We start from the raw sequence: 27,717 nt of genomic DNA, 5'->3' as shown, positions 1-27,717 counted from the left end.
TATTATCACACAAGGAATAAATTCATTGAAATATGAAAGGAACTTGTTCTATTGTAAAATTCGACATTAATTAGTAGAGTTAAACAGAATTTAAATTCATAAATTTTTTCTACTCACGTAGGTGTTGCTAACATTGTTTAAACTGAAAAGATACAGAGGATGGGGACATTTCAAAACTTCCATTTTTCAAATTTTCAGATTTTTTACACAATATGTAAAACTTTGGAAGTCAATGGCATAGGTAACGCTGTGAAGAATCCCTTATCTCAAACATATGCACCTATCTATTTCCATTCCTCATCATAATTCATTATGAGGTCATCTCAATTAACTTATATTTCTAATTGAATTATACTTAAAACAAAGGCAAATATGACAGTAAATTCTTTTCTAAAAGCATAAATTGCAAACCAACAACAATTTTAATTTAAAATAGCACCAATACTTTCAAATATAAACATAGAATAATGATTGTTTTGCAAGTGAATCAAGCAAGCAAGAAAATTTTACTAAATTTCTTTGCAAATCATTAATTTCATGATTTATTTAGTACACATTTAGTACAAAAACTGAGTTACTAGTGTAAAATTAAAGGACGAATTATTACTTCAAAGTTTTCTTTCATGATAACAAAAACTGTAGAAAATACACAAGGAGAGTATTCTTCCTGGCAAATTTGAAAGTGCAAAATATTTAAATTTACTATAAGTCATTCAGGAAGGAAAAGGGGAGGGGGTAAAACTATACGAAACACACTGATCAATGCAGAATTGGCAAACATGTGCAATTTAAAATCAATTTACAAAAAATATTTTACCTTGTTTTGTTATTGAAAAGCAAAATTACAGTATATTTTCAAAGTAAATTTGAATTACCATGAACTTGGCAGAGATTCTCAAATGAAAATGATTGTTTATTGTCTGCTAGTAAAGACTTGTACATGGAGAAACTTCTCTATTGAAACAATTGCAGCATAATGAAAGCAACAATGTCTCCTGGATTTAATTCACAGTCAGAAGAGAAAAGTTTTCACACGACAAATTTGAAAACACAGAGGTAGGAGATTTTGCTACAGGTCTACTTTATTTCCTGAAAATGGTGTTTGCTTGTGCGTTAACAAGCAGAAATATTCAATAACAAACAAAATTTTCAATATGCAACAAAAAAAATCACCTTGTTTTCCAGAAAACATTAAAAAATGTTAAAAATGACTTAAAATTTGCCAAACAATGAACCATTTTATTTAAAAATGCAGGAAAATGACAAACAAATTGCCTCTATTTAACCAATTATTTCATGATACACATTTTAATATATTCAAGCAATCTTTTAACCTTTAAAAAAAAAAAATATGTGAAAACATACAATACCTTGCCTAGTTATAACATTTCAAGAAATATATATCTAAATGTGTAAAAAGTTATTTCTGTATATAATTCGCTCACCTGCATGCAGCCGCTTTGAACAACCTAAATATCGCATGAGTAGTATAAAAGGGAGCATTTGAGAAGAAGAAAAGAAAAATATTTACGTTGTAACTGTTGGCAAAGATGACAGTTCTAAAGGACTAGTACAAAAACCAAAAAAGCTCTTCAAAAGACAACTATCACTCCACATCAGACCCTGATTACCTTTACATATAAATCACACATTAATATTGTGTAACAACAGACAGCACAAATGTACTTCTATTAACTGTATACATTGGTCACATCGAAAATTTCTCCCACATACAATCTCAACAAATGCATGCAAATAAGTTACATGCTGGAAAAACCAAAATGCTTTTTCATAAAATCAATCCAGTATTCACTATGTAATAGTTGCAAGTAATAATTTTAATTTACAAGGTAATAAGTGAATAAATTTTAACAGCATAAAATGATTACACTCTGCTTTGCCAAAGTTTATATTATGTAGTACATATAAATTTCTCATTTCTAAGGACAGTGCTATAATGTAAAACCAGGTAGATAAAACCTTTTTTTCTGATACTGAACATTTCGAAGTAGTTCTCTTGTACGAATTGGTGCTGTTTAATGTAATTGAACATCAGATCTAAGATTTAGGATTTGGATAATGGATTCAGACATTACATCAAGTATTCAGATATCAGATCCAATTTGGGTACCAGATGCAGAATTCAGATATTATATACAGCACTTAAATACGAGAATAAAAGTTGGTATTGAAGCTATGACGAACTTGTGATTTACTACAAATTCAATGTGCTAACCAACTATTCCATCATCCTGGGTTCGTTGGCACACCGGACATCTAGCAAATTATAGATCAGTTCTATTGCAACACTGGCAAAAAATAAATTGTTTATCTGAAGATGAGAAAAGAGATGCTTTTCGTGACACTGTGTTAGAATAAGTATAAATAACAAGCAGTAGACAATGGATAATGTCCAGTTAACATTGCTAATAAAGAATTATTGTCACTAACATTCAGAGAAGTGTTAAAGTATATAAATGTTTACAAGCTGTGAACAAGTGTAAGGCAATAATCAAAACCTAATTGCAGAAAACAACTTAAAAGCCTGATTGACATGATACAAGTATACTTGGAGCATAACTTGGACATTCATGCAGACATAAGAAAGATGGTGGATTTGGTTTCTGAAGATGTGAGAGGTGGTTGCAGATATCTTAATACAGATACCTGAAGAACATCATACCATCTGTAAAAATGTGGCAGTTTCCTACCACACAACATTGGGAATGTAAATTTGAGTAGCTGCACCTGCTGTATTTGGTCTTACATTTTTTCCATCTCTTGTTTATAAGTTGTTTGCATGCATGAATTTTTTGAGAACGTCACTACCAAACAATTTGGTAATGCTCCTTTTTGTTTGCTACCGTTTCTACTGTTGTATTCCATGCACCTTTGTTCTTATAGTTTGCCAACCTCACCTTACACACCACTCCCACATCCAAGCATACTTACTTGTATTGTGCCAACTAGGCTTTATTTGAATCAGCTTTCATGCTCAAGTACTCAGGAGTAATATTAACATTTGAAAAACAATTTTAAATATGAAATGTAAAGTAAATTTAATTTAGATAATGCATGTTATTTTGATAGTCTGAACTTTTGTCATTTTACAAAATATGTGAAACACAGTCCCTTGTAGTGAACAAGGACCACAAATGAAGAGTTTTTCAAACCAATTTCCTTCATTTAGACCTTAAAGAGATGAAGAAACAAAATCTGTATTCATCTTCTAATATCATTACAATAATTAAAACAGGAAGACTTTGGTGTAGCATGCATGGGAGAGAATAGAACAGTTTACAGGGTCGTTGCAGAGAAACCCTGGTGGTAAGGGACCTCTGGGAAGACCAAGACAAAAGAACAATGTTGAGATGGACCCGAAGGAAATTGACAAGGTTGAAGCTGCAATAAATGTCTTGTTTAGGAATTCCAGAGAATATGTATCACCACATTAAAAACGTCTCTTTAGGCACATGTCTTTTTCACATTTAACCAATATTCCTGAACATCTCAAGGGTGTCAAAACTCAAGAATATCAGCCAGTACTGAAGACAAAATTGAAACCCTATTACTTTCAATACCATCAATATCTTCCAGCACAGTGATAATAATATCAGCTCAGAAAGTAGATAATTTCTAACAACCTGCTAAAATAACAACAATAAGAGTAATTGTGTATATAGAACATTGACATACATATTTAAATAAAAGCAATAGGAAGTGATTCATAAATTAGAACTATGCTGTGGTACCATAAGTATCTGGACAACAATGTGCATGGAATAGTATATTTGTCCGAGGCTTGTACAAAATACAGAGAAAAGCTTTCAGAATAACTCCTTGAAATAATGACTTTCAGTCTCATCTTTACTTCTTCTTGCCATATGAACAAGAAAATACAGTTTTCTTTTCAAGGATCCTGCAAACAATTAATTTTTATGTGATTGTTGTTCTTAAATGTTTCTGTTTTATAAGAGTATTATACGAACCCATAAATGCTTATAGGCTGAATTTATATGCATATAAATTTTCTGAAGCTGAAATCATCATTCAAATCATATTAAATGTGCCTTTCCACTTTAATATCACATTCATTAATATCTGTTAAATTAGGGATGGACTGATATGAAATTTTGGCTGATACTGATAAAGTACCGATATCAATCACCGATATTCTACCGATCCAATATAAAATTTCAAAAGGTTCATTGACCTTCTTAATAAATGTATGTTATCACATGTATGAAGCTTGTATGAAGCTTTTACAATGCAAAAAGAGGCTGCATATTTAGACATTCACTTTAAAAAAAAGTATCAAATGGAGATTGCATGTATATATTCATAAAAAATAACGAAATGGCACAATATTGCACTAAATTATAAGATATTTATAGATGTATTGGACCGGGAAAGTTATCGACAATTTTACCAATACACTGATATGCCAATAACGATATAGTACCAATTAATCTGTGTCATCCCTGAATGCGCTGATATACTAGGCTTCTGCAACTGTCTTTTATTTATCATCCCTCTTGATTTTTCATTATTAATATTAATTTTAAAGGCAAGAGGCACAGTTTCGTACATGAATTGATAGGCAGATCTGCATGTCCTAGTGCTGGATGGAATATACAGGAAAACCTCGTTAATACGAAATTCAAGGGACCAAAAAATGTCAATTTTAAATTAAACAACTTCGAGTTTTCCAACTTTCCAACATGGCGTCCGTTTTTCACGTGGAAAATAATTTAGCGTATAAATTTCTGCCATAACAGTTATTTTAAACTTGGCATGAGCTCACAAAATAAGCTTCATAAGCTTTCGGTTAATTTCTCGGAGATAATACCAAACCAGTTGTTTCCTACAGCCAGTTTTAAGCAGGTGAATAATACCCTTGTCCAGTGGCTGCATGTAGCTTGTCGTGTTGGCTGGTAAGTACAATATGCTCATATTCTTGCATGTCATATGCCTGTCTAAACACAAAAGCCCGTAAATGAATATCTTCCTTGTCATTCATGCATTCTTCTTAAATGCATAGTTGCCAGGAAGATACTTTACCCCTTAAAAACAACAAGGTTTCTCAAATCTTTCCTTTTCCACCCACAGATCAGGGAACATATTTTGAATGATGCCGATAACGGATGCTGTCAGCTACAAGATCAAGAGTATCCCATTGCAAAACTGCGAGTTCAGAGCTACAGAACAATTATGACTGGTGGATGAGACTTCCAGATGCCATTCTGCTATCTTGTCTCCCATTTCTCATCTGGCATGTCTTCAAAACTGTACCTTCAGCGATGAAAGTAAGTGACCTGGCATGCAGAGTGATAAAGAATGCAAGCACTTCTGGCCACCTAGGTAGCCTCCTTCAAGCAGCTTTTAGGATGAGGAAACAAGTCGAGGTCAAGTTAAAATAACATCCGAGCTCTCTCCAGGTTCAATCTTTCCTTCTTGGCTTCACAGGTGTCTACTTCGTATTAAGTGAAACAAGTTTTGCCAAACGATCTCGGGGAATTAAAAATTATCCGTGATGAAATACTTTTAAAAACCTATTTAGCAGCTGGGGGATGTAAACAACTTCAATTTAAAGGGTACATTGTATTATCCAACATCGCATTTACAAGGTTTTCCTGTACTCCATATTCCTATTTTTGCTATTTAAGAGCCACTTTTCTACCACTTAAGGGTAATTGAGACAATGAGTAAGAATGAAAACTTGATGAAATTGATGAACAACACTCATGATCAGGCCCCTTGACTTGAACCTGTTACCTTAGGTGGCAGGATTGAAATTTAAGAACTTCAAATGGAGGATCAAATCTAGAATTTTACATGAGTGCTTACGGAAGTGTTTTTCTTTATTTACTATAGTAACATATTACTCCACACAATTGCACACATAACATGAAGAGAAAGGACAAAAGTTGAAGAAAATAACGTCACTAAAAATGCTAAATTGCATATTTTAATAATGAAAACATCACATTAAGGAGGGAATGTCTATATTCTTCATAATAAATACACATGAGTCTTGAACATATTTGTTGATGTCAGCTTAACAACCAATATCTGTCTTAATAATCTACATACACAGCAGTTTGCTTCTGCAATATGAGGAGAAATATATACTCTAGAATATGTTGGAGGCACTTTTCAATATTCATGAGCATTTTCACATAACTGAAATAAATGTGCAACTTATGTGAAAATGTGTACCCCATGGCCTTAAGATGAATGCGACTACAAGTAAAATTTGCAAAGTTTTAAATTTAAAAAAATAATTGTAAGAATGATAATAAAATAATATAATTCACTGCAGTGGCAATTGAAATGCCTTTTTCAGATAAAAACAAATATGATAAAGGGAAAATGTTTAGTTACTCAATGCACATTGCCACATGCCATGAAGGCATATGGGGGGAGGGAATGTGGAGATAGGGTGTTTTACATTCACAAGCTTGATTGTTTGTGGAGATGTAATCAGCACTATGCTTCAGCTGGCTTTATCCCCACGTGCCCTTTTACTAGTGACTGTGTGAACCCCAGAGCTGCTTCAAGTAGGGATATTGGAAAAATTCCCACCATAAATCACCTACCTTGAGTTTCCTGTGGGGCAGTCAGATGACCTATTGATTGTACCATTGCACTGCGGCTCTAAAATATTAAAAATATTCTGCACTCTTCAATGTCTTTCATTGTACCAACTTGCAGGAAAAAAAAAAACATCCCTCAGAAGTTCAATAATTTCACGGTGATTTTCTGCTTATACAAGTGATAGATGTATTTACTTAATGGAATTTATGTGCTGCTCAAATTGTGAGAAAGTTATGATTAAAAAAAATACTCTTGGACACCTGACATAAGTCTAGATCATCAGACATGTCCAGGAAACTGCGAACATCTGGCACTACTACCCTTGCGATGATTTAAACCTTCTTATCTGAAGTTTGGAAGATAAAAGCATCCACAGGTAAATTGTAGTGAATATTTCTGGTTGATCACCCTAACATAGATTAAACTGAAACATTAAAAAAATACAGGAAATTCGGAAGTGAAAATTTACTGAAAGAACAAAAGATTAACAGTTCCGATCTGTAGTTTACAATTCTGACTACATGCATGTCCAAATACTTCTGCTAACACAACAAAATGTACATGTGTGAATTCAGTCAAATAAGATCTAGAACTATGCACTAATATTGTTCTATTTTCTGACATTCTTACTAATAAATAACTAACCTGACTGTTACAGCCAAAAATATTCTATGTCTTTAAAAGACAATTATATAATTACACCTATATAGAAAAAAATATCATCTAATTAGAATACATATTTACAATATAATACAAGTGTACTATTTGGCACACAATTGAGAATTTATGATTCTGTAGTGCGTATTTTACATGGAATTCTCGAGCAGCATATCTAGATGGAATGGCAAGGAGAGAGTAGTATTTGCATATAGAGTACATGTACGAACAGGGTTGGAATTTTTACTTACAGTAAAGGTAGGGGGAGGAAATTTATCTTATACTTTGAAGTACATGGGGAACTCTTGCGAGATCTCCTTCACCAGCTGCTGGTCGACCTGGCTCTTGTCGGTTTCCTCAATGAATATCCTTGCGAAGACTCTCGCCATCTCGTCTTTCTTGTGGAGATGCTCTGCGTAGTTTGTGTTCCTCATCACAAGCCGACACAGCTCCAGGTACTGGTTTCGCCTCTGCAGAAATATTGAGGAATGTGAATGCTTATGCATGCACATGCTTTATAAATTTAATAACATTTATTGTGAAGAGTTCTCTTTATTTATAACTGGGTTGGTGGCCAAGCTAATTAAGTTGTCAACTTTTGATCTTACCACTGAGGTTCTCAGGTTTGACTCCTGGCCTGATCATGGACATTCTTTGTGAAATGCCTCCATGAATTTCATCTAATTATTATTACTATTATTATTTATTATCTCACTAGGGTTACAACTAAGCCATACAACATTTCATTTAGAACAATATTGATACAAATACTGACTCATCCTCATCATCGTAATTAGCCAAACAGTGGGGGGGGGGATGCTAAGTGCTAAATAAAAACAAAAATAAAAATGCATTACACTTTAGTGGCTGAGAATGTTAGTCTGTTTAATCAACAAGGTGGTTATTACATTTCTTCTGATTAAAGCCAAGCAACAATGGAAGAATATGATACACTCTTGATAACTGTTGGAGAGTCATGGAAACACTGCTGATTTATTTGCAGCAAAAAAAATAAAATAATAACAACAATAATAATACAGTATTGTGCAAATTAATCTGAACAAGACACACATTTTGTCATTTAATGCAATTGCTGCAATATACATAACTATGCGACCGCCTACCTATTCTCGTAGCACTTCTGGCAACTGGAGAATCGTAGGGGACCCCTTCCTTACTTGGATTTTTACCTTTCAGGCTTAAATCACATACGCTAACTCATGAATAATGTCAAAAACAAGTCTGGTGTTAGTAAATTCAGATTTTTATTAATTTTTACATGCAAACATGCTTGAAATTTGTTAGAAAACAATCCGATTCACATGCATCGCAAAAACTTACAACCATGGCTTCCATTCAGCTAAGCCACAGAATATCTCCACACTCCAATCCCTCTAATTTGTACAATGTGATTGCCAATATGACTTTTCTTAACATCGCTGTCAAAGTTGTAATTTGTACAGCATGATTGCCATTGTAGTTTTTTACACATTGCTGGCAAAGTTGTCATTTGTACAGCATGATTATTTTTATATACAACATTTTCAACTTGAAAACATATGATCTGTCATAAATTCCCCGGGGTTGGGAAATTTGACTTTCTTACTGAGAATCAAGAAGAAATGTCAAATACTTCATGCATTACTAAAATTATGACATTGTTTACATGCAAGAAGTTGGTTGCAAAACAAACACCACATAAACAAAGATATAATATATAAGATTATGACAAAATATCAGATTCATATATTAAATAACCTAACATGCATAAACACAAAACAGAATACACGTATGTACAGTGTGTATGCATAATCGCAGAACCAAATTTGTACAATTTTCATGCATAAACACAAAACAACACATGTGCAGTTCACATGCATCAGTAAAAAAAAAGAAAAAAGAAAACACATCATGTACAATTTGCATGCAGAGATAAAATCATCACATGTGCATCTTGCATACATAAATAAGCATAAATTAGCATGTATACATTTAAAACATGCAATAGACAACATGTATGCACGAACTCCACATACCACAAATATGGTACCACTAAAATTTACAATTTGTTATCATGCTCTCATCAAATACAGTTAGACAGCATCATACAACTGCTCCAAACCTAACTCATGAAGTTTCAAATCGTTACGCATGCTTAAAAGTTTGTTTATCCAAAGTTTTTGTTTGTCCAATGAACAATGCCAAACTTTGATATTTTTTACGGAAATATTTGCAATGTCTTTTCCAGTGTTGCAGCATATGGCTTTCACTGTGTTATCATCATGAATTTGCATACAAACAAAAGGACCTTGGTATAAATTGCAATATTTTTTTATAATGCAAGTGATAGTGTCACTTTGAGGATGCAGTTTTATGAAGATCAGATCGCCTTGCTTTACTGGATTTTTTGTTGCTTGTTTTTCATGCTGTTTTATAATATGTTTTTGTCTCTTATTGAAACTACATGTTTCTGCCATAAGCAGCTTATTTTTCAACATCTCTACATCAGGAATGCGATCCGTTAGTACTTTTTTACAGATATTTTGAGGTTCAATATTTAGCCTGAGTTCTATAGGAGCATAACCTGTACTGGAACAAATTGAATTATTTAACAGATGTAAAATGGCAGCAACATGGCTAGACCATTGCTTATGTTTACCATTGCAAAATATACGCATCAATCTATTTATTTCCTGGTGATATCTCTCCACTAAGTTGGCACTTGGATGATAACTGGGAATGTAAAAAATTTTTACATTGAGAGCATTCATACCTTTTGTAAAATGTTCTGCACGAAATTGTGGACCATTGTCACATATAATGATTGTTGGTATTCCCAAATGGATGAAGTAAGAATATGTTAGTTTTCTAGTTACGATGGAAGCTGTACTATTGCCAATAGGATATGCCACAAGATAACGACTAGCAGAATCTAATAATGTTAGTAAATATTTTTCACCTTTGGAAGAACGTATGAATGGACCTTGTAAATCAATAAATAATATTTCACCTGGTTTTGAGGGTTTGTGCATGATTTCCAGATACTTGGGAGGATGTTTATCTGGTTTATTTTTCATGCAAATTTCACAATCAGTGATGTAAGATTTTGTGTCTCTTTTCATATGAGGCCAGTAAAATATTTGGTAAATTTTACCGAGTGTCTTGTCTGTACCAAAATGACCACCTTCATCATGATACTTGTGCAGTACAAGATTTACTAATGATTGAGGCACGCATATTCTTATCCGGTTTGGATTGTGAAAATCTTTGATGGTAAGTAGATCATTGTGAATAAGGTATATATTCTTCCAGTTTCGATGTTTGCTCTGTTGTGAACTTTCACAACCAGCGAGAACAGATTTAACACCACTGCAATACGGATCACTATTTTGTTCATTAACAAAATTGTTTTTATCACATATTAATGACTCATCAAGATACTCAAAGTTATTCATGAATATGAGTTCATTATCATGGTCATTAAAAGATCGGCTCAACAGGTCTGCCAAGAGGTTTTCTTTACCTCTACAATACTCGACATGGAATGAGTACTGTTGTATTTGAATAAACCATCTAGTCAGCCTATTGTTCCAAGTGTGTGCAGATTCTAACCACGTGAGGGATTTATGATCCGTGATAACAGTAAATTTTCTACCTAACAACAGTGATTTAAATTTGTCCAGTGTAAAGAGTATTGCTAACACTTCTACTTCAGTGGATGTATATGATTTCTCAAAAGGTTTCAAAATCCTTGACACGAATCCAATCGGACGCAAGTTGTTGTCTACCAGTTGAAAACAATATCCTGCAATGCCTATATTTGATCCATCAGTTTGAACAAAGAATGGTTTGTTCAAATCTGGATGGTAAAGCATTGTTTCTGCAATAATGGACTGTTTCAACAACTCAAAGGAGCATTGTGCACTTTCATCCCATTCCCACTTTTTGCCTTTTTTCAATAACTGGTACAAGGGATGTGCCATGATGGCATAATCTTTAACATATTTTGATAGCCAATTGAAACTTCCCAAGACTTTCTGCAGTTGCTTGATATTGCAAGGGACAGGTACGTCTTTTATGGCTTGAACATACTTGGGAGATTTCTCATAACCCTGTGCACTGATAGAATGCCCTAAAAATTCCACCTTGACTTGACAAAATCTACATTTGTCCAGTCTCAGTGTCATGTTGGCATCTCGTAACTTGTCAAAAATAAGTCTTAAGTGAAAAAGATGTTGTTCGAAAGACGTGCTTTTGACAATTACGTCGTCTACATAACATACTGTAAAAGATTCCGTACCTTCCAAGGTTCGTGTCAGAGCATTTATGAAAGCAGACGTTCCATTGATTGATCCGAACACTACCCTTGTGAACTGGTAAAGTTTTCCCTGAAAACTGAAAGCAGTATACTTTCTTGCTTTGGGGTGTAAGGGGACCTGCCAGAAAGCATTAACCAAATCTAGGGAGGACAAACATTGACATCCATGAAAACTCATTAAGAGTTCATTTATGTTCATAGGATGTAATTGCTCAAGCTTGACATGTTTGTTGATATTTCTTTGGTCTAAGCAGAGACGAATGCCTCCTCTGGGCTTGACTACAACTAGGAGAGGACATAAGTACTCTGATTCAGAATATTCAATAATGCCTAAGTTGAACATTTGTTCTATTTGCCTGCCAACTTCGTCCCTATATGCTAATGGTATTGGATAGTTTTTGTTAACTATTGGTGTGGAAGTATCCAGTTCTATTGTGTGTGTATACTTGTTACAGAGACCTGGTAATTTAGAAAACAATGTTTTATATTGTTTTAACAACTGAAATAAAGCTATCCTTTGTGACTCATTTAAATGTTCACACTCTTTAACCCTTTTCCACAAGTCTTCATCAGAAGGATGTGCGGATGACTGTGGGGATATGTTAGATACAGAAGGTCTGAAATCTAAGTCTTCTTCAGGACAACTTTCATTTGAAACAGCGATAAATTTGGAGAATTTGCTTCCTTCGCTCGATTCCAAGAGTAAGCCTCGCTGGACAAAGTCTAAAGTACTGTCAATATTGTATAGGACATCTAAACCGAGAATAATGTCTACTTTTAAATGTCTGACTACCAGGAATTTAATATAAAAGGAAAGTCCACAAATTTCCACGTTCAAATGAGTGGAACCTATTAGCTTGTCTTTCATTTTCCCTGTATAGTCCACTAATTTAATTCCCGTAACTGGCAATAGCCATGGTTTAGAAGACTGAGTACAAATAGACTTATACAGGATTTCAGAGAGAACACTGACCTCAGCGCCACTATCGAGTGAAGAAGTATATTCCTTATTGTTTATTCTTACTTTTATGTGAGCAGAAGGTTTACGCTTGCTATTAGTATTTATGGGTTGCTTACAATTTTTAATTTCTGCACTGTAATCTATTTCATCACATTCACTTAAGTTTATGAAATGAATAGCAGGATTTATCGCAACACTCACATCACCTGCTTTTTGACATGAGCTCGTAACTAGTTTAACTGGTGTATGTCTGCCTGGACTGTGATTTCATTCTGATTGACATCATTGAACAGACCTTTTTGTTTCAAGAAATCAAAAACTACATTCATCCCAGACTTTGACCAATGAATTAAATCAATTCGGCCATTCCTTGGATTGCCAAAGTGTTTTTCAAATAGATCCAATTTTATACTGGAATCTGCATTCAAAAACAGATGACTAATATTCACTACAATGAGATTCTCATCATTCCCCAACTCTACTAGAAAATTATTCCACTGACTCCACTTACTCCACAAATCAGGATTGTCAGCAGTTAACAACTTTGGGATTGGTGGTAATGTGAGTAATATCAATTGATTCGTTAAAGGTAATAACTTGTGTATTAAACCTTTGAGGTCACTTTTCATTTTGTGTAGCTCTGTATATCTCAAAAAATCATTCGTGCCAATAAGCAACATCACTTTTTTACCAACTTTGGTATCTGGATGGATTTTTTGGGATAGGTTAGAAATAGTTTGGCCACTAGTACATAACCCTATGTTCCGTTTACCTAGTGAATCATATGAAACAGTGTAGTTTGCCAAGGTTTCTGCTACGCGGATCATCATGGAATCACCTAGCAAATGAACATTATTGTACAAGGGTTCAATGACCTGTGCTTCGGTATTTGTTTTGACTGAATTATAATTTTTTTTGTGTGTATGATTTACATTACTAGAGTTGAGTTGTTGCAAAGGAGGATTAGCAGGTACACTCATGACACCTCCCCCTCGACATGAGCGACTTACACGTTTCCCGAAAAAGTAGACTTATTGGCATTAGTGGTTACATTTCTTTTCGAGTTACGCTGTGTGCTGAAATGATCAACAACCTCGCACTTGAGTTTGTCACCTCTGTCTTTAGACTGATCAGTACATTTAGTTTGAATAACTGCTACGTTTCTATTATTATCAAAGTTTTTAGTTCTACTGTTAAACACTGCCTGTGGCCTTTCACGTAATGAAGTTTTGCCAAGGGCTTCAGAATTTTCTATTACCGTGATGGCTTCACTCAGCTCGGTAACAGGTTTCATAATGAAAATTTCCTTGATTTTGAAAGGCATCAAAGTAGCAATTTGAGCTAGCCTTTGTGCTTCGTCCGTGTTAGGTTGAACAATCTGTAAAATTTTCCATTGGTCCATGAAAAATGTTAGCAGTGACCCATGAACAGACTTTTGATACAGAGAATTCAAGATTTTGGTGAGCATCGTTGTTTTCCAATTAGAATTTTGATAATGATTCAGAAACTGAATCTTGAAAGATTGGTAATCTGAAAATTTTTGCTTTGAGATCTTTTACCATTGCTTAGCATCCTTTGTTAGCAGTGTTGGTACATAAGTCATAAAATCTGTTTCTGCTATTTGAAATAACTCGAAATTCTCTTCGATATCATCTAAGAATTCAGATGGTATTAGTTCACTAGAAACTCCGGAGAATTTCGGAAACCTATTAAATTGATCTGACTTTAAGTAATTTCTTTTAGTAACATGTGAGGAAACTTGATTTTCTTTGCACCTAGAAACACTCTTACTTGTTCCATTAGGGAAAAGTGTTGTTACACTATCATTATTATTCACATTGGCTAAGGGAGACCTTTTTCCTAGACCTATTCTTTTTTCTACTCTTACACCTAGATGAATGACAGCTAATTGTGCTGGGTGAACTATCTGAATCACTTTCCCGAAACCTGTGTAGCATGGTAGTAGTTGAATTCTGTAGAACTTTAACTTGTTGTGCTACACCTGACAAAACGGGCAACACTGTATTGTTCACAATACCCACTAAATGTTCTACCTCATGGGAAACATTACCATTTTGTAATTCACTAGTTTCGATGGGAATATTCACTTGTATGGGATTTACCAGCAATAAAATTAAACCATTCTTCAGCTTCTGATGGTTCTTCAGTAGATTCCTGGTGATCTACAGGTGAAAATGCAGGCTTCTTTTTGACAGACTCTGGTACTTGTACTTGACGATGACACCATACAGTCTTCGCTTGATTGTTTTCTATTCTTTCTTCCAGTTCAAAAAGTTTGTTTTTCACAACCACCAGTTCCTGACGCAATTCATCCTTTTCTTCTATCAATTTTCTCACTTCCATGTCAACTTTCTGGGTTTCACTCCTAACCTTCTCATTCCTAGAAATGCATTCTTGCCTGTATAGGGACACATCTTTCTGCATGACATTCAGTCGGATGTTCAGATCAGCTCTTGTATTTTTTTCTAGATTTTTTAGATCACTCTTAAATTCTGCTTTCACTTGTCCTAACTCCTGTTTAAGTTCCTCTTGTGACTTCGAGATAGCTCGCAATTCAGCCAATATTTGCTCCATATTTCTTATTTTTCACGTAAAACAACTTAAAAGTTCACTTTGCACCAAACAAGAACTAGTTGAACACTATCACAATCGTGGAATCACTTACTTGGTTTTTGCAAATTAGTTGCGATGATAATGTAAAAAATTTCACATTCTAATCTTTAGACGAAAAGTCTTTGAGACAGCGTACTGAGTCTCATAAAATCTTTTGCGACCGCCTACCTATTCTCGTAGCACTTCTGGCAACTGGAGAATCGCAGGGGACCCCTTCCTTACTTGGATTTTTACCTTTCAGGCTTAAATCACATACGCTAACTCATGAATAATGTCAAAAACAAGTCTGGTGTTAGTAAATTCAGATTTTTATTAATTTTTACATGCAAACATGCTTGAAATTTGTTAGAAAACAATCCGATTCACATGCATCGCAAAAACTTACAACCACGGCTTCCATTCAGCTAAGCCACAGAATATCTCCACACTCCAATCCCTCTAATTTGTACAATGTGATTGCCAATATGACTTTTCTTAATATCGCTGTCAAAGTTGTAATTTGTACAGCATGATTGCCATTGTAGTTTTTACACATTGCTGGCAAAGTTGTCATTTGTACAGCGTGATTATTTTTATATACAACATTTTCAACTTGAAAACATATGATCTGTCATAACTATACATGTATTTAGAATAACCCTTAGTACTTTATGTGACCTCCCTTGTTTGTAATCACATCTTTTACATGTTTAGGCATGGATGACACTAAATTTGCACAAATCTTTTTAATTTCTTCATCATGGTACCACACATTAACAAGGGCACAAAGCATCTTCTCCTTGGTTGAACAATCCACTTTTGACATCCTTCTTTTGCAGATAGACCATACATTTTCAATTGGATTTACGTCAGGTGAGTTTCCTGGCCAGGAGAGTACTTGTACATTGTTATTATCAAAGAACTCATTGACTTTTCGAGATATATGACATTTTGCTACGTCCTGTTGGAAAACACCATCACCATCAGGAAAAGATTTCTTGAGATGAGGTATGACTTTTCGTTGCAGTATGTCAATATATTTATCACTGTTCATCAACCCTTTAACAGGAACTATTGATCCAGGCCCTTCAGGTGTGAAACAACCTCAGAACATTATTTTCGGGGGGTGTTTTGGAGTTTGTTGCATGTGTTCTGGTGAAAGTTTTCACATTTTCCTTTACGAACGAAAAAAACCTTGTGACTATGCACTTCAAAATGGCATTTGTCCGAAAAAAGCACTTTCTTCCAGTCACTCACGGTCCATTCCTGATGACGTTTTGCCCACGTTACACACTTTTTACACATTTTTCTTGTAAGCAGCTGTTTTTTCAATGGCCTACAAGCTTTTCGTCCAGATGCAAGCAGTCTGCGACGGCTGTTGTAACGTGGACGTCCACTCCACTTGACAATAAATCATGTGTTAAATCAACAGCAGTCAGTCTGGGGTTCTGTTTGCATTTTCTAATAAGAATTCGGTCATCCTGCAATGAAGTCTTCCATTTGCGACCACATTTTCCCTTTCCTTGAGGCTCGATGGATCCAGTCTCCCGGTTTTGTTTCAAAACTGAATTAACCATACCCAATCCGACACCACATTCTGTAGCAATTTGTCTCTGTGTCATTGAAGTATGCTGTGATAACGTAAAAAATTTTGACCGTTTGCGTGGCATTGTATCCATTTGGGTAGCAGCCGAAATAAGAACCACTCACACAAAAAAACTTACCTTTCACTTGGCACATAACTTGCAACACAACTGACTCTTCCTCTGCAACAAAATACTTCAACAATAGACTCCACTTCGGGTCTTCAACAATGAACTATTGAGTAAAAATGGATCGTTGTTCATAGCACAGGGCATTATTGAGAGAGAATGTTCAGTTATTTTAAAAAAAAAGTGAAACTAAAGCTTAAAACTGCAACGTATTTTAAGATTATTGTATACCTGGAAAAGTATGCATCTTGTTCGGAATAATTTGCACGCTACTCTACACATGCATGGTAATTAAAACCAGGTCCAATAGACCTATCTGTCATCACAGGAGGTGAAGTGATATTAACTCTTGATAGTTTGGAACCACTCCACGACTAACCTGCAAGTAATCATCACTAGCAAAGAATCAATTAAAATATTGTAGTAGCTAATGTGAAAGGGATGTTTATATGGGACCTGGATGGAAAACCTGATGGTAAGAGACCTGTAGGAAGGTACAGAGAAAGATGGTGTTGAAATCGGCCTGAACAAAATGCAAGCGTGGTCATGATTGGATTGCACACTTGGGTAAGTCACTCAAAAAAGTAACGTGTTGCAATTACTGTTACTTTGCTTCCAAATTAACACATTACCATTTGTCACACAGTAAGGACACTTAATTGTTTACACAAGTACCACATCTGCTCCCCATAGTGCATGTTTTCCCACAGTAACTTTACATGCACACAGAATATTCAGTCCTACCAAATGAATCCTCCAGTTCTGAATTTATCAAGGAAAAGCAAAGTAACAAAGTACCATTAGAAATACTCATGTAAGTTTGTTAATGCATTATTAATGCAAATACCAAAGATGTTACAAATACAAGTACTGAAAAGGCAATGCATTACCAAAGTAAAACCTCACTGTGTTATATTATTCTCCAACTCTGTTGGATTAATCCAAACAAAGTGTGCCTTGCTTTGTGACATGCACCCTCCAAACATTCACTGACAGTGACTGAGAGAAAAAGTCATTCCACAAACAAGGATAGGCATAGCCAGTGGCGGCTGGCAGCTAGTATGATGGGTAGTGCCAACGTGATCAAGAAATCGAAAAATTTTTGCTAGCATATGTCATAGAAATCTTAGTTTACTAAAATTGCAGACAAAAATTCAGACTTCCTAAGATTGGTTTACTTCGCATTTGTACTACTTTTGACTAATCGCGAAAATAAGGATGCGTGAACACTCATAAAGAACACCCATGCCCAGGCCGAGATTTGAACCCGCAATCCCTGGCGTCGTAGCATGCTGTGCAGAGGTCTGCCAGAGTTTCCAGGATATAAATGAGACAATTAAAATTTTGACGCCTGTCACCTTTGCCATTTCTTTTATATTTTCAAATACAATTGATGTTTAAATCTGGCATGGGACAGCCAAATCGTTTAAGTTTTAATTTAATATCGTATAGTACCTTGGAAAACGGTGTATGTAATAATGCTCTAATCTGACTCATCTTTACTAACTACCCTTGCTTTCACACACCATCGGACTCTTTCACTTCACTAAAAAGAAAAACACTGAACAATTAGACACACCAAGTCGATCACGGAATTCTCGCCTTGCTTTGTTTATAATTTGCAACCCCAGCACGGCAGACGGTGCATCAACAATCGGTGTTATTAACAACTGAAATATGGTTATCTTCTAAATGAACTGTAGATCTACAATTTTTAGAATTCAATGCAAGAAATTTAATTATATCTCCAAGTGAAATTCTTATACTGATAGATTTTCCGTGTGATTTTTTACAAATATTAAAGTAAAAAATCCCCTGGTGATGCGAACTCCCTTTGATATTTAGACAATTCTTTTGTACAGTAAATGTCTTCAACGTTGTCAACGTCAGTTGCAACACATGAGTGTCTGTGTGCGTGAGAGCAAGGCATATATCTTTTCTTAAGGAAGAAATCGATAACAAAAAAGTCTGGATGGCTCTTTAGACGCATCTATCTAAATGGATATATAAATTTGGGGAAGATATTACGTTCGTTCTTGCCAAGTATGCAGGGAAGTATCTTTCTCGCGAATTACTTCTCCAACGAGTATTACAAATCGGTCAGGATTAGTCACTTTTCTGTGAAGTTTGCAACTATGTCAACACAATGCGAAAGCTCTCCCGTCGTGCCACGACACGAGCTGGCACGGCTGCTTGTCTTATGGCTGCCACTGGGCTACCACCCCCACCTCCTTGCTCATTAACTGCGGAGACTTTTTCATGCCTCCGCGTATGCCTCTGCCTTGTTCGTAAATGTATTAATTTAACTATATTTTGGCAAAGCAAGTGCTATTTCTTTTTCTGAGGGTAGAGCCATGGCACGGAGGCTCTCCCCTTAGAGCCGCCACTGGGCATAGCGACTTCACCTGCAAGTCAGTCACCTTGGTCACCAAAATTGATGGTTATGATGATTTGCAACTTACCTCGTCGCCAGGAGAGAGATCGGAGAGCTGCCTCACTATCACATCTATGAGCACCTTGATGTCATTCGTGTACACGAGAGCTGCCGTCTTCTGGCTGCTGAAGAGATCGATGAAGAGCTTCAGGACACTGTGGCATTGCCGCAGCTGGTTCTTGAACACATGAGACGGTTCCTCTGCATTCAAAAATAACAAAAGTATTAGAACCTGTCCATTACATATACTTAACAGAGCGTTTAGAGATTTCACCTGAGTCTTCCTTCATTTTTGATCTTACCAGATCATAAATAATAAACAATTTTAACATATACATCATCATCCTTTGGGGTGAAATATTTACATATTGTTGAACTACCTTATTGGTAACCTGGGGATTTAACTATAAAGAGACACTTGCTGTTAATTGCCCATTTCCTTTATTGTAAACACCGTAACCGTAATCAAATTTATGAGATTTCATTACTAGCCCAGTTTGGGAGTAATGTAATGCATTACTTGGAAACATGTTACTTACTTGGTACTTACATCCATAATATGTTACTTTTTTGGTGTTACATTCAAACACATTACTTTTTTGGTACTTACATTTGCAACATGTCACTCTTTTGGTACGTACATTAGTAAGATGCTACTTTTTCAGTACTTATATTTATAACATGTTAGGGTTGGTTGGGGTAAAATGGGTATAGTGGGGTAAAACGGGTATAAACAAAATTTTATTTAATAAATCCTAAACTATTAATAGTATGCACCAGTAAAAAATATCATATATGTATACCATGACTACATATTATTGATTGATTTGGTGTTTTTAAGTCCACTTTATGGACAGTAAGGCTAATCGGGACTGGACCTACAGTTTAAAGTGGGATCCGAACCACTTGTGCCTCCACCGGGTATCGAACCCGGGACCCCTTGATTGCATAGTGACGACGCTACCACTGCGCCATCGGGGAGGCCCATGACTACATATTAAATCATGCTAAAAACATGTTGGCAACACTGATATTGGCTTCTCAAAAAGAAAAAAATTGTTCTTCACAGGTGTCAGTGAAAACAAAACAACCAGTTTTAAAACATTGTGAAAAGTGAACCTGATAAGATTGAAGCTTCCAATCTACGTATGTATACATTACATATGTCTACTTCAAGTTTTCATTAGTTTAAGATTTTTATGTGTGATAGTTTCTATGTTATTAATGATTTAAAAATATTGGGTAAAATGGGTATAATGCGAGCTGAAAAGAGGCCAGGAAACAGAAAAAAAAAAGAAAACTAAGGGACCTACTGCAGCCTTGCGCAAAAAAATAAAACAAGAGAAGGCAGATCCAAATGTGATTAAGGAAAAAATCTAAATGTGCCAAGAAACTGTTTCAACAAGTCAAAAGCGTAGATGAAGACGAAGGGCCTAACCTTGCCAGATCATTAAAAAATGACATAGGCCTAACTATAGGGTCATGGGTATCTGTCCATTACCAGAGTGTGGCAAAACAGTGAAGGAGTATAGGGGGTAAGTAACTGCTCAGGATCTCTGTAATAAGGATCGTTATTCTGTCAAATTTTTGAGTAAGTGAAGGTGAATGCTACATTTTTACAGAAAAAGATGACAATGAATGGGTGGATGTTGGACAAATTGTTGAAGTATTTCATGTTCCAGACTACAATGGGAGATTTTTCAAGTTTGTCTACATATTTCTGCCACAAATAATGGACTATCATTACTTACTCTACCTACATTACACATATTCTGGGGTAGAACAAGTATAATACTTGTTAAAGCTATGTTTTACTTTGAAAACATGTACTATACCCATTTTCCCCCATCCATGGGGTAAAATAAGCATAGTGTAGAAATGGTAATCATTTTTATACTAAGTGGTCAATCAACTTATAACATGCATAAAACTATTCTAGAAAGTCACAATGCTGAGCTGGAACAAAATTTTAAAAAATAATGTTTATTGGAATTCATTATAAAACATTAAAGATGAAAAGGGGTCATTTTTATACCCGTTTTTCCCCCAACTGACCCTAGTTTCTTGGTAATTACATTCAAAACACATAACTTTTTCGGTACTTACATTCATTTGAATTTGAATTTTTATTTGTTTTAAGTGCAGTTTATACACTCATAGGATAATCATGACAGGACATACAACTTAAAGTGGGATGTGAACCATTGTGGTGCCTCCACTGGGTATCGACTTACATTCGTAATGTGTTACTCTTTTGGTACTTACATTAGTAACATATTACTTTTTCGGTACGTGCATTACCAATGCATAACCAAGATTACATGGGTAAGTGTCATTGTACATCTTTACCCTGATTTACCAGAACAGGAGCATTTATGTGCTAGGGTGGAACATACTTTGTTGTGATGTTGTAAAGTTGTGAACGTAAAGTTTCACTGGGAAAACATGCATCATAGAGATACTTGTGGAAGCACTTAAATGTCCTTATTGTGTGATAATGTTCTGGTACTAGTAATGCATTACTTTTGGAAGCAAAGTGACAGTAACTGTTACTCATTGTGCTTTTTGAGTAACTTAAGCAACTCTGATTACTAAATGGGAGATTGTTCATATGTGTAAAGAAAATTTGCATAGATTCTCACATATTTTCTGCAAAATTCCAGAAATTCAAGGAATTTCTCATGAGTAGACAACCAAGCAGTCCTGAGTTTAATCCTCCAAGTAGCTTCCAAATTTCAATGTTGATCCAGCCTCATGAGGACAATTTGGGAGCAAGTTGGAAGTAATAGTAGTGGACTCTTATCTCGAAAGCCAGAAAAGGGCGGCCCCCGTGGCGGAGTGGTTAACACATTGCACTATGATGCCAGGGGTCCCAGGTTTGAATCCCAGCCTACCCATGGATGTTTGTGAGTGTCCATTCATCATATCATCACTCATCCCCATCTTCACAAATTAGCCAAAAGTGGCACAAAAAAAAAGCGAAGTAAAACAAAGCAAAGCAAATCAACCAGAAAAGAGTAGTGATGGAATACAGTACGGTGACCATGCATAACCCAATAAAAAGCTGTTGGCAGCCTTGGCTCACAATGGGCTGTTTGAATCACAGAGTCAATCTTAAACTCCCATTACGACACCATTGATAGTGCAATGCAAGTGTAGTAATTATATAAAGTTTAAAAGAGCAATATGTACAAAACACATTAGCAACTCACCTTCTCTATTAAACAGCAGCAAGCATTTCTCTATGAAAACTTTTGCATTCAACCTCTTCCCCAAGGTTTCCATTGTAATATTTTCAGAGATATTTAAGAACTGCAGGTTATATACAAATACCAACTTAACAAAGAGATCGGACACTTCTTCACTGATATCCGTGTCAGCAAGGTCCTCCACAGAGTCCAGCAGGAAGTCAACAAACCTCTCTCCTAGGTATTCTACAGAGAAAAGGCAAAAGATGATATATAAAGTAGGGATGAAGCAAGACAAAATGTTTGCTGATAAGGTACCAATAAAAAAATGATTGACACTAAAAGCAGACATTCTACCGACCTGGTATAAAATATCGAGTTTTCCTTGAAGGCAGGAGGGAGGAATTGTGGAGAGAGAGGGGAAGAAACCAGGACAGTTCATTCACCTCTTCAATAAATTCTTCTAACCTGGTGACTGTACTGGGTTTTGTTCTAGAAAAGCAAACTGTATATTAAGACACTGACTTTACAATATCAGAATATATTAATGAAAATTAATAATAAGCTGGCAGAATATTGCATTAACCTTATGCTATGCTGACAGCAATGGAGTACGGATTCTAGCTTGCCCCATCCTTATTATAAAGTAATTACTGATATACGAGGGTCACTATTTATATTTTGAGCCTTGGCAACACTGATTGAAGTTAGGCGCGATTTGACGTTTGCACGGAATCGTCTGGCATTATTGACCATAACGTACTTCAAATGTTTTGTCAATAGCTTGATTTGTGTTGTTTATGTTGCCTTGGAGATTGCGCGACAACAATAAAATGGAATTAACTCGTGAACATTTTCGTGGAATGATTTTTTACGATTTTCGACGTGGATTATCAAGACAAGAGTGCATCGATCAACTTACTTCCACATTTGGTGATGAAGCCCCATCCTTTGCCACTGTGAAACACTGGTATAACGAATTTAATCGTGGCCGCCATTCGCTCACCGACGAGATTCGCGAAGGTCGTCCACAATCAGTTGTTGCTCAAGAAAACATTGATGCTGTGCAAAACCTAATACTGCAAGATCGTCATGTGACATACTGTGAGATTGAGGCAACCATAGGCATTAGTTCCACCAGCATATATAAAATATTACATGATCATTTAGCTGTGAGAAAGGTATGTTCTCGTTGGATCCCACACAATTTGACAAAAACTCAAAAAGACGCTCACGTCAATTGGTGCAAACAAATGCTCAATAAATACAATTGTGGTGCTTCAAAAGACGTATATAAGATTGTAACAGGTGACGAATCATGGATATATGCATATGAGCCGGAACGTAAACAGCAGTCGACTGTATGGGTGTTTCAAGATGAACCCAATCCAACAAAAGTTGTTCGTGCTCGAAGCACATCGAAACAAATGGTCGCCTGTTTTTTCGGGAAAACTGGTCATGTGGCAACTGTACCTTTAGAGGAACGTAGAACGGTCAACTCTGAATGGTACACAACAATTTGTTTGCCAGAGGTCTTCGGTCAAATACGGAAAACAAACAAACGCCGTCGGATCATTCTTCATCAAGACAATGCCAGCTGTCACACATCTCGTCTAACAACCGACTTTATGAACAGTCAAAAAATCGAATTGATGGGTCATCCGCCGTACAGTCATGATTTGGCACCCAATGACTTCTTCTTGTTCCCGAATGTCAAGAATAAATTGCGTGGACAACGATTTTCATCGGCGGAAGATGCCGTTGATGCGTTCAAAAACCATATTATGGAGGTGTCTCAAGAAGATTGGAAAAACTGCTTTGACAAATGGTTCGAACGAATGCAAAAGTGTATTGACCATAAAGGAGAATACTTCGAAAAACAATAAAGCAGTTTTCAATGCCAAATTCCTGTTTTTTCATTGTTAGGCTCAAAATATAGTATACCCTCGTAGTATTGATCTGAATGTGTTGACAGCAATTTATATAAAATTTAATTTAAAAAGTATCCATCACAAATATTCTATAAGTACAAGGAGATAACTGTGTGAATTCACCCTGTCAGCATTTCTACTGAAAGTGTGTACATCTTAGTGATGTGGTCAGTGAAATGCTCTGGTCACTTTATCTCCAAGTACCCATTGACTAGAGGTTGGGTGAGCTTGAGAGCAACGCAGGGACAGTGAAAAATTTCCACCCCAGTTCACCTGCTCTGGGAATCGAACTGTATCAGTCAGGTATCCTACCAAATGGACCAGTGTCATGGGCATCTGCAATTTTTCCAGAGAGGCACATAAAAAGACTTTAGTGTGAAGTTATCACATTTCTGTAATGTTCTGTACCAGTTTTACTTGAAATTATCAGGCCTTTACAACACTTAACACAAATTACTGTGATTAAAATGGAAGTATAGCTGGTGGATTCTAGGCAGTGTTGATGTCATCACCACACAGGAAAAGCAGCAGAAAGTGAAATATCAGGTAAGGTGAGGACTGGCTCATTAGCTGAAGTTGATAGAACAATGATACAGTATGCCCGAGACCGATGTTGAAGTCCTGGCGAAGTCTGCATTCTTTACTTACATTCATATGTAGTGAAAAGCATAATTTTAAGCTGGCATTCATTAACCCCTCTCCCGAAGCCCGTGATCACTGCAGCTTCCCTTCAATCAGATGACGCTTTTCAGTGACATGTCACATATCCCTGTAAAGATCATCTGATTATATATGAACATGTTCTTTATACCTATTCTGCAAGGTCCTTTATGACATAGTGTGTATTGCAGCCATGATACTCAAAGTTGTAGGTTAAATGTTTACACTTGTGCTTGATGTAAAATATCAATGTAAAAATAATAATTAGAAAACAGGATTTACCGAGATGTGTGATAGGCATTGGTTCTCCTCGAGAGAGAATAATGATTAGAAGACTAGCAGAATCCTTCAATTTTATCAGATCGTCCTGGTTGGTCTGCATGTCCCTGTGAAGAGAGAATTCTTCCATCAAAACACTGTGTACAAGATATACCCAAGGTTTGAAGCAACAAGAATACTTAACACTTTCCTAAGAAAATGAGTATGAATACCAGGGTGCAGAATCTTTAGAAAAATAGTGTGATAGGCATGGCATGGGTTGAGTGGTCAACTTACAAGCTCACAACAGGAGGTTCTGGGTTCAAGTCTGAGCCAGGGATGAATGTGGAAGCACTCATTTGAAATTTCTATCTATGTATTACCATTCCGATAATTTTACATTACTTTTCTACTTTATTGTTATGTTGAACCAGAGATGTCTGGCTCTGTAGCATGTCATACTGGATATTCTGCTACAAAGGGGAGGGAAATTTCATCTCATTACCAATTTATCTTCACCGTGGTATTAGCCAAAACTAGCAGAAAAGTACAAACACATATGCAGAAAAGTACATACACATAGAAAGACCTACTTTCTCCACCATTATCATTTTAAAAAACAACAAGAGAGAGGGATATGAATATTATGATTGTGGTTACAACTAATTGATTTTATCTGTTGTTATAACAGATCTTATTTAAGATAAGATCTACGTTAGGAATAAGGATATTAAATTAGGCACCTGGAATGTTCTGAGCCTTTACTGGCCTGGGGCATTTCAGTGTACAGTTAATGAGATAGGGAAGTATAAATTAGATGTAGTAGCTGTCCAGGAAGTTAGGTGGTCAGGAGAAGGGAATTGTAAAACTAAAAATTATACTTTTTTCTATGGTGGTACTGAAAATCATAATTTTGGAACAGGCTTTTTCATAAATAATAGAATTATCTCGGCTCTTAAAACAGTAGAATTTATTAATGATAGGATATCATATGCAGTTTTACAGGGTAGGTGGTGTAAAATTATTTTAATAAACATACATGCACCAACGGAAGCTAAAGATGATAATACTAAAGATGATTTTTATACAGAGTTAGAACAGGTCTTTGATAAATTTTCTCAGTATGATATGAAAATTCTGTTAGGTGACTGTAATGCACAGATTGGCAAAGAAGAGACATTTAAACCCACGATTGGTAAAGAAAGTCTTCATGAATTAAGTAATGATAATGGTATAAGATTGATTACTTTTGCAACCTCAAAGAATTTAATTGTGAAAAGTACCACTTTTAAACATAAAGATATCCATAAATATACCTGGTCTTCTCCAGATGGTAAAACTCATAATCAGATAGATCATATTCTCATTGATAAGAGAAGGCATACTAGTATAATTGACGTTCGTACACATAGAGGTGCTGACTGTGCCAGTGACCATTATTTAGTAATTGCTAAATTAAGACAAAGACTCTCAGTGATAAATCATAAGCAACAAAATCTAAAAGTTCTAAAATTTGATACAGGAAAGTTTGCTGATGAAAGAATTAAGAAAGATTACCAAATTAAACTGTCAAATAGATTTGATGTTTTGCAGGATTTAAATGATGATGAAAATATAAATGAAACAGACGTAAATAAGAATTGGGAGCACATACGTAATGCAATAGAATCAGCAGCTAAAGAAAGTATAGGATACCATAAACCGAGAAAAAGTAAGCCATGGTTTGATAATGAATGTCATAATCTAATAGAAATAAGAAATCAGGCTAGACTTAGGTGGTTAAATAACTCTGATGATACAAATCTAAGCAATTATAATAGAATAAAGCGAGAAGTTAACCGCACGTTTAGAAGTAAAAAAAGAGATTACTTGAAAAGCAAAATTAACGAAATTGAAATAAACAGCAAAAATAAAAATATCAGAGATTTATATAAAGGTGTAAATGAATTTAGAAAGGGGTGGCAACCTAAAGTAAACTTGATAAAAGATAAAGACGGTGATTTTCTAGCTGACCCAAACGATATTCTAAATAGATGGAAGAACTACTTTAATGACCTTTTAAATGTCCATGTAGGAGATAAATCAGAAGTAAATGAAGTCCACACAGCAGAACCTTTAGTTCCAGAACCTAACTTGACTGAAGTTAAAGATGCTATTAAAAGGCTAAAGAATAACAAAGCACCTGGCATTGATTTAATACCAGCTGAGTTAATTAAATATGGTGGAAATTCATTAATATGTCAAATTCATAAATTAATTTGTTTAATATGGAATAAAGAAGAAATCCCTCAACAGTGGAAAGAATCCATAATTGTTCCTGTGTTTAAAAAAGGTGATAAAATGAACTGCAGTAATTACCGTGGAATTTCTCTACTCTCAACAACATAC

The 27,717-nt window shown here is 35.4% G+C and overlaps 1 protein-coding gene across 1 annotated transcript in view; it reads right to left on the bottom strand.

Moving 5' to 3' along the window:
- Nucleotides 1-4,055: 4,055 nt before the first annotated feature.
- Nucleotides 4,056-27,717, bottom strand: part of LOC145988589 (NCK-interacting protein with SH3 domain) — a 36,766-nt gene continuing 13,104 nt past the window's right edge. Inside the window, exons 5-8 of the mRNA XM_083123574.1 lie at nucleotides 25,354-25,457; nucleotides 22,505-22,726; nucleotides 19,321-19,493; nucleotides 4,056-7,724 (exon numbers count right to left, since the gene is read on the bottom strand). Of these exons, the coding sequence (XP_082979700.1) occupies nucleotides 7,533-7,724; nucleotides 19,321-19,493; nucleotides 22,505-22,726; nucleotides 25,354-25,457 (691 nt within the window). The 3' untranslated portion in view covers nucleotides 4,056-7,532. The remainder of the gene's footprint in view (nucleotides 7,725-19,320; nucleotides 19,494-22,504; nucleotides 22,727-25,353; nucleotides 25,458-27,717) is intronic.

The sequence above is a fragment of the Lepisma saccharinum genome, chromosome 6, assembly GCF_977018435.1.
Source record: "Lepisma saccharinum chromosome 6, izLepSacc3.1, whole genome shotgun sequence".
Lineage (NCBI taxonomy): Eukaryota > Metazoa > Arthropoda > Insecta > Zygentoma > Lepismatidae > Lepisma > Lepisma saccharinum.
Note: the sequence above shows the minus strand (reverse complement) of the source record. Positions and strands in the feature narration are given on the sequence as shown.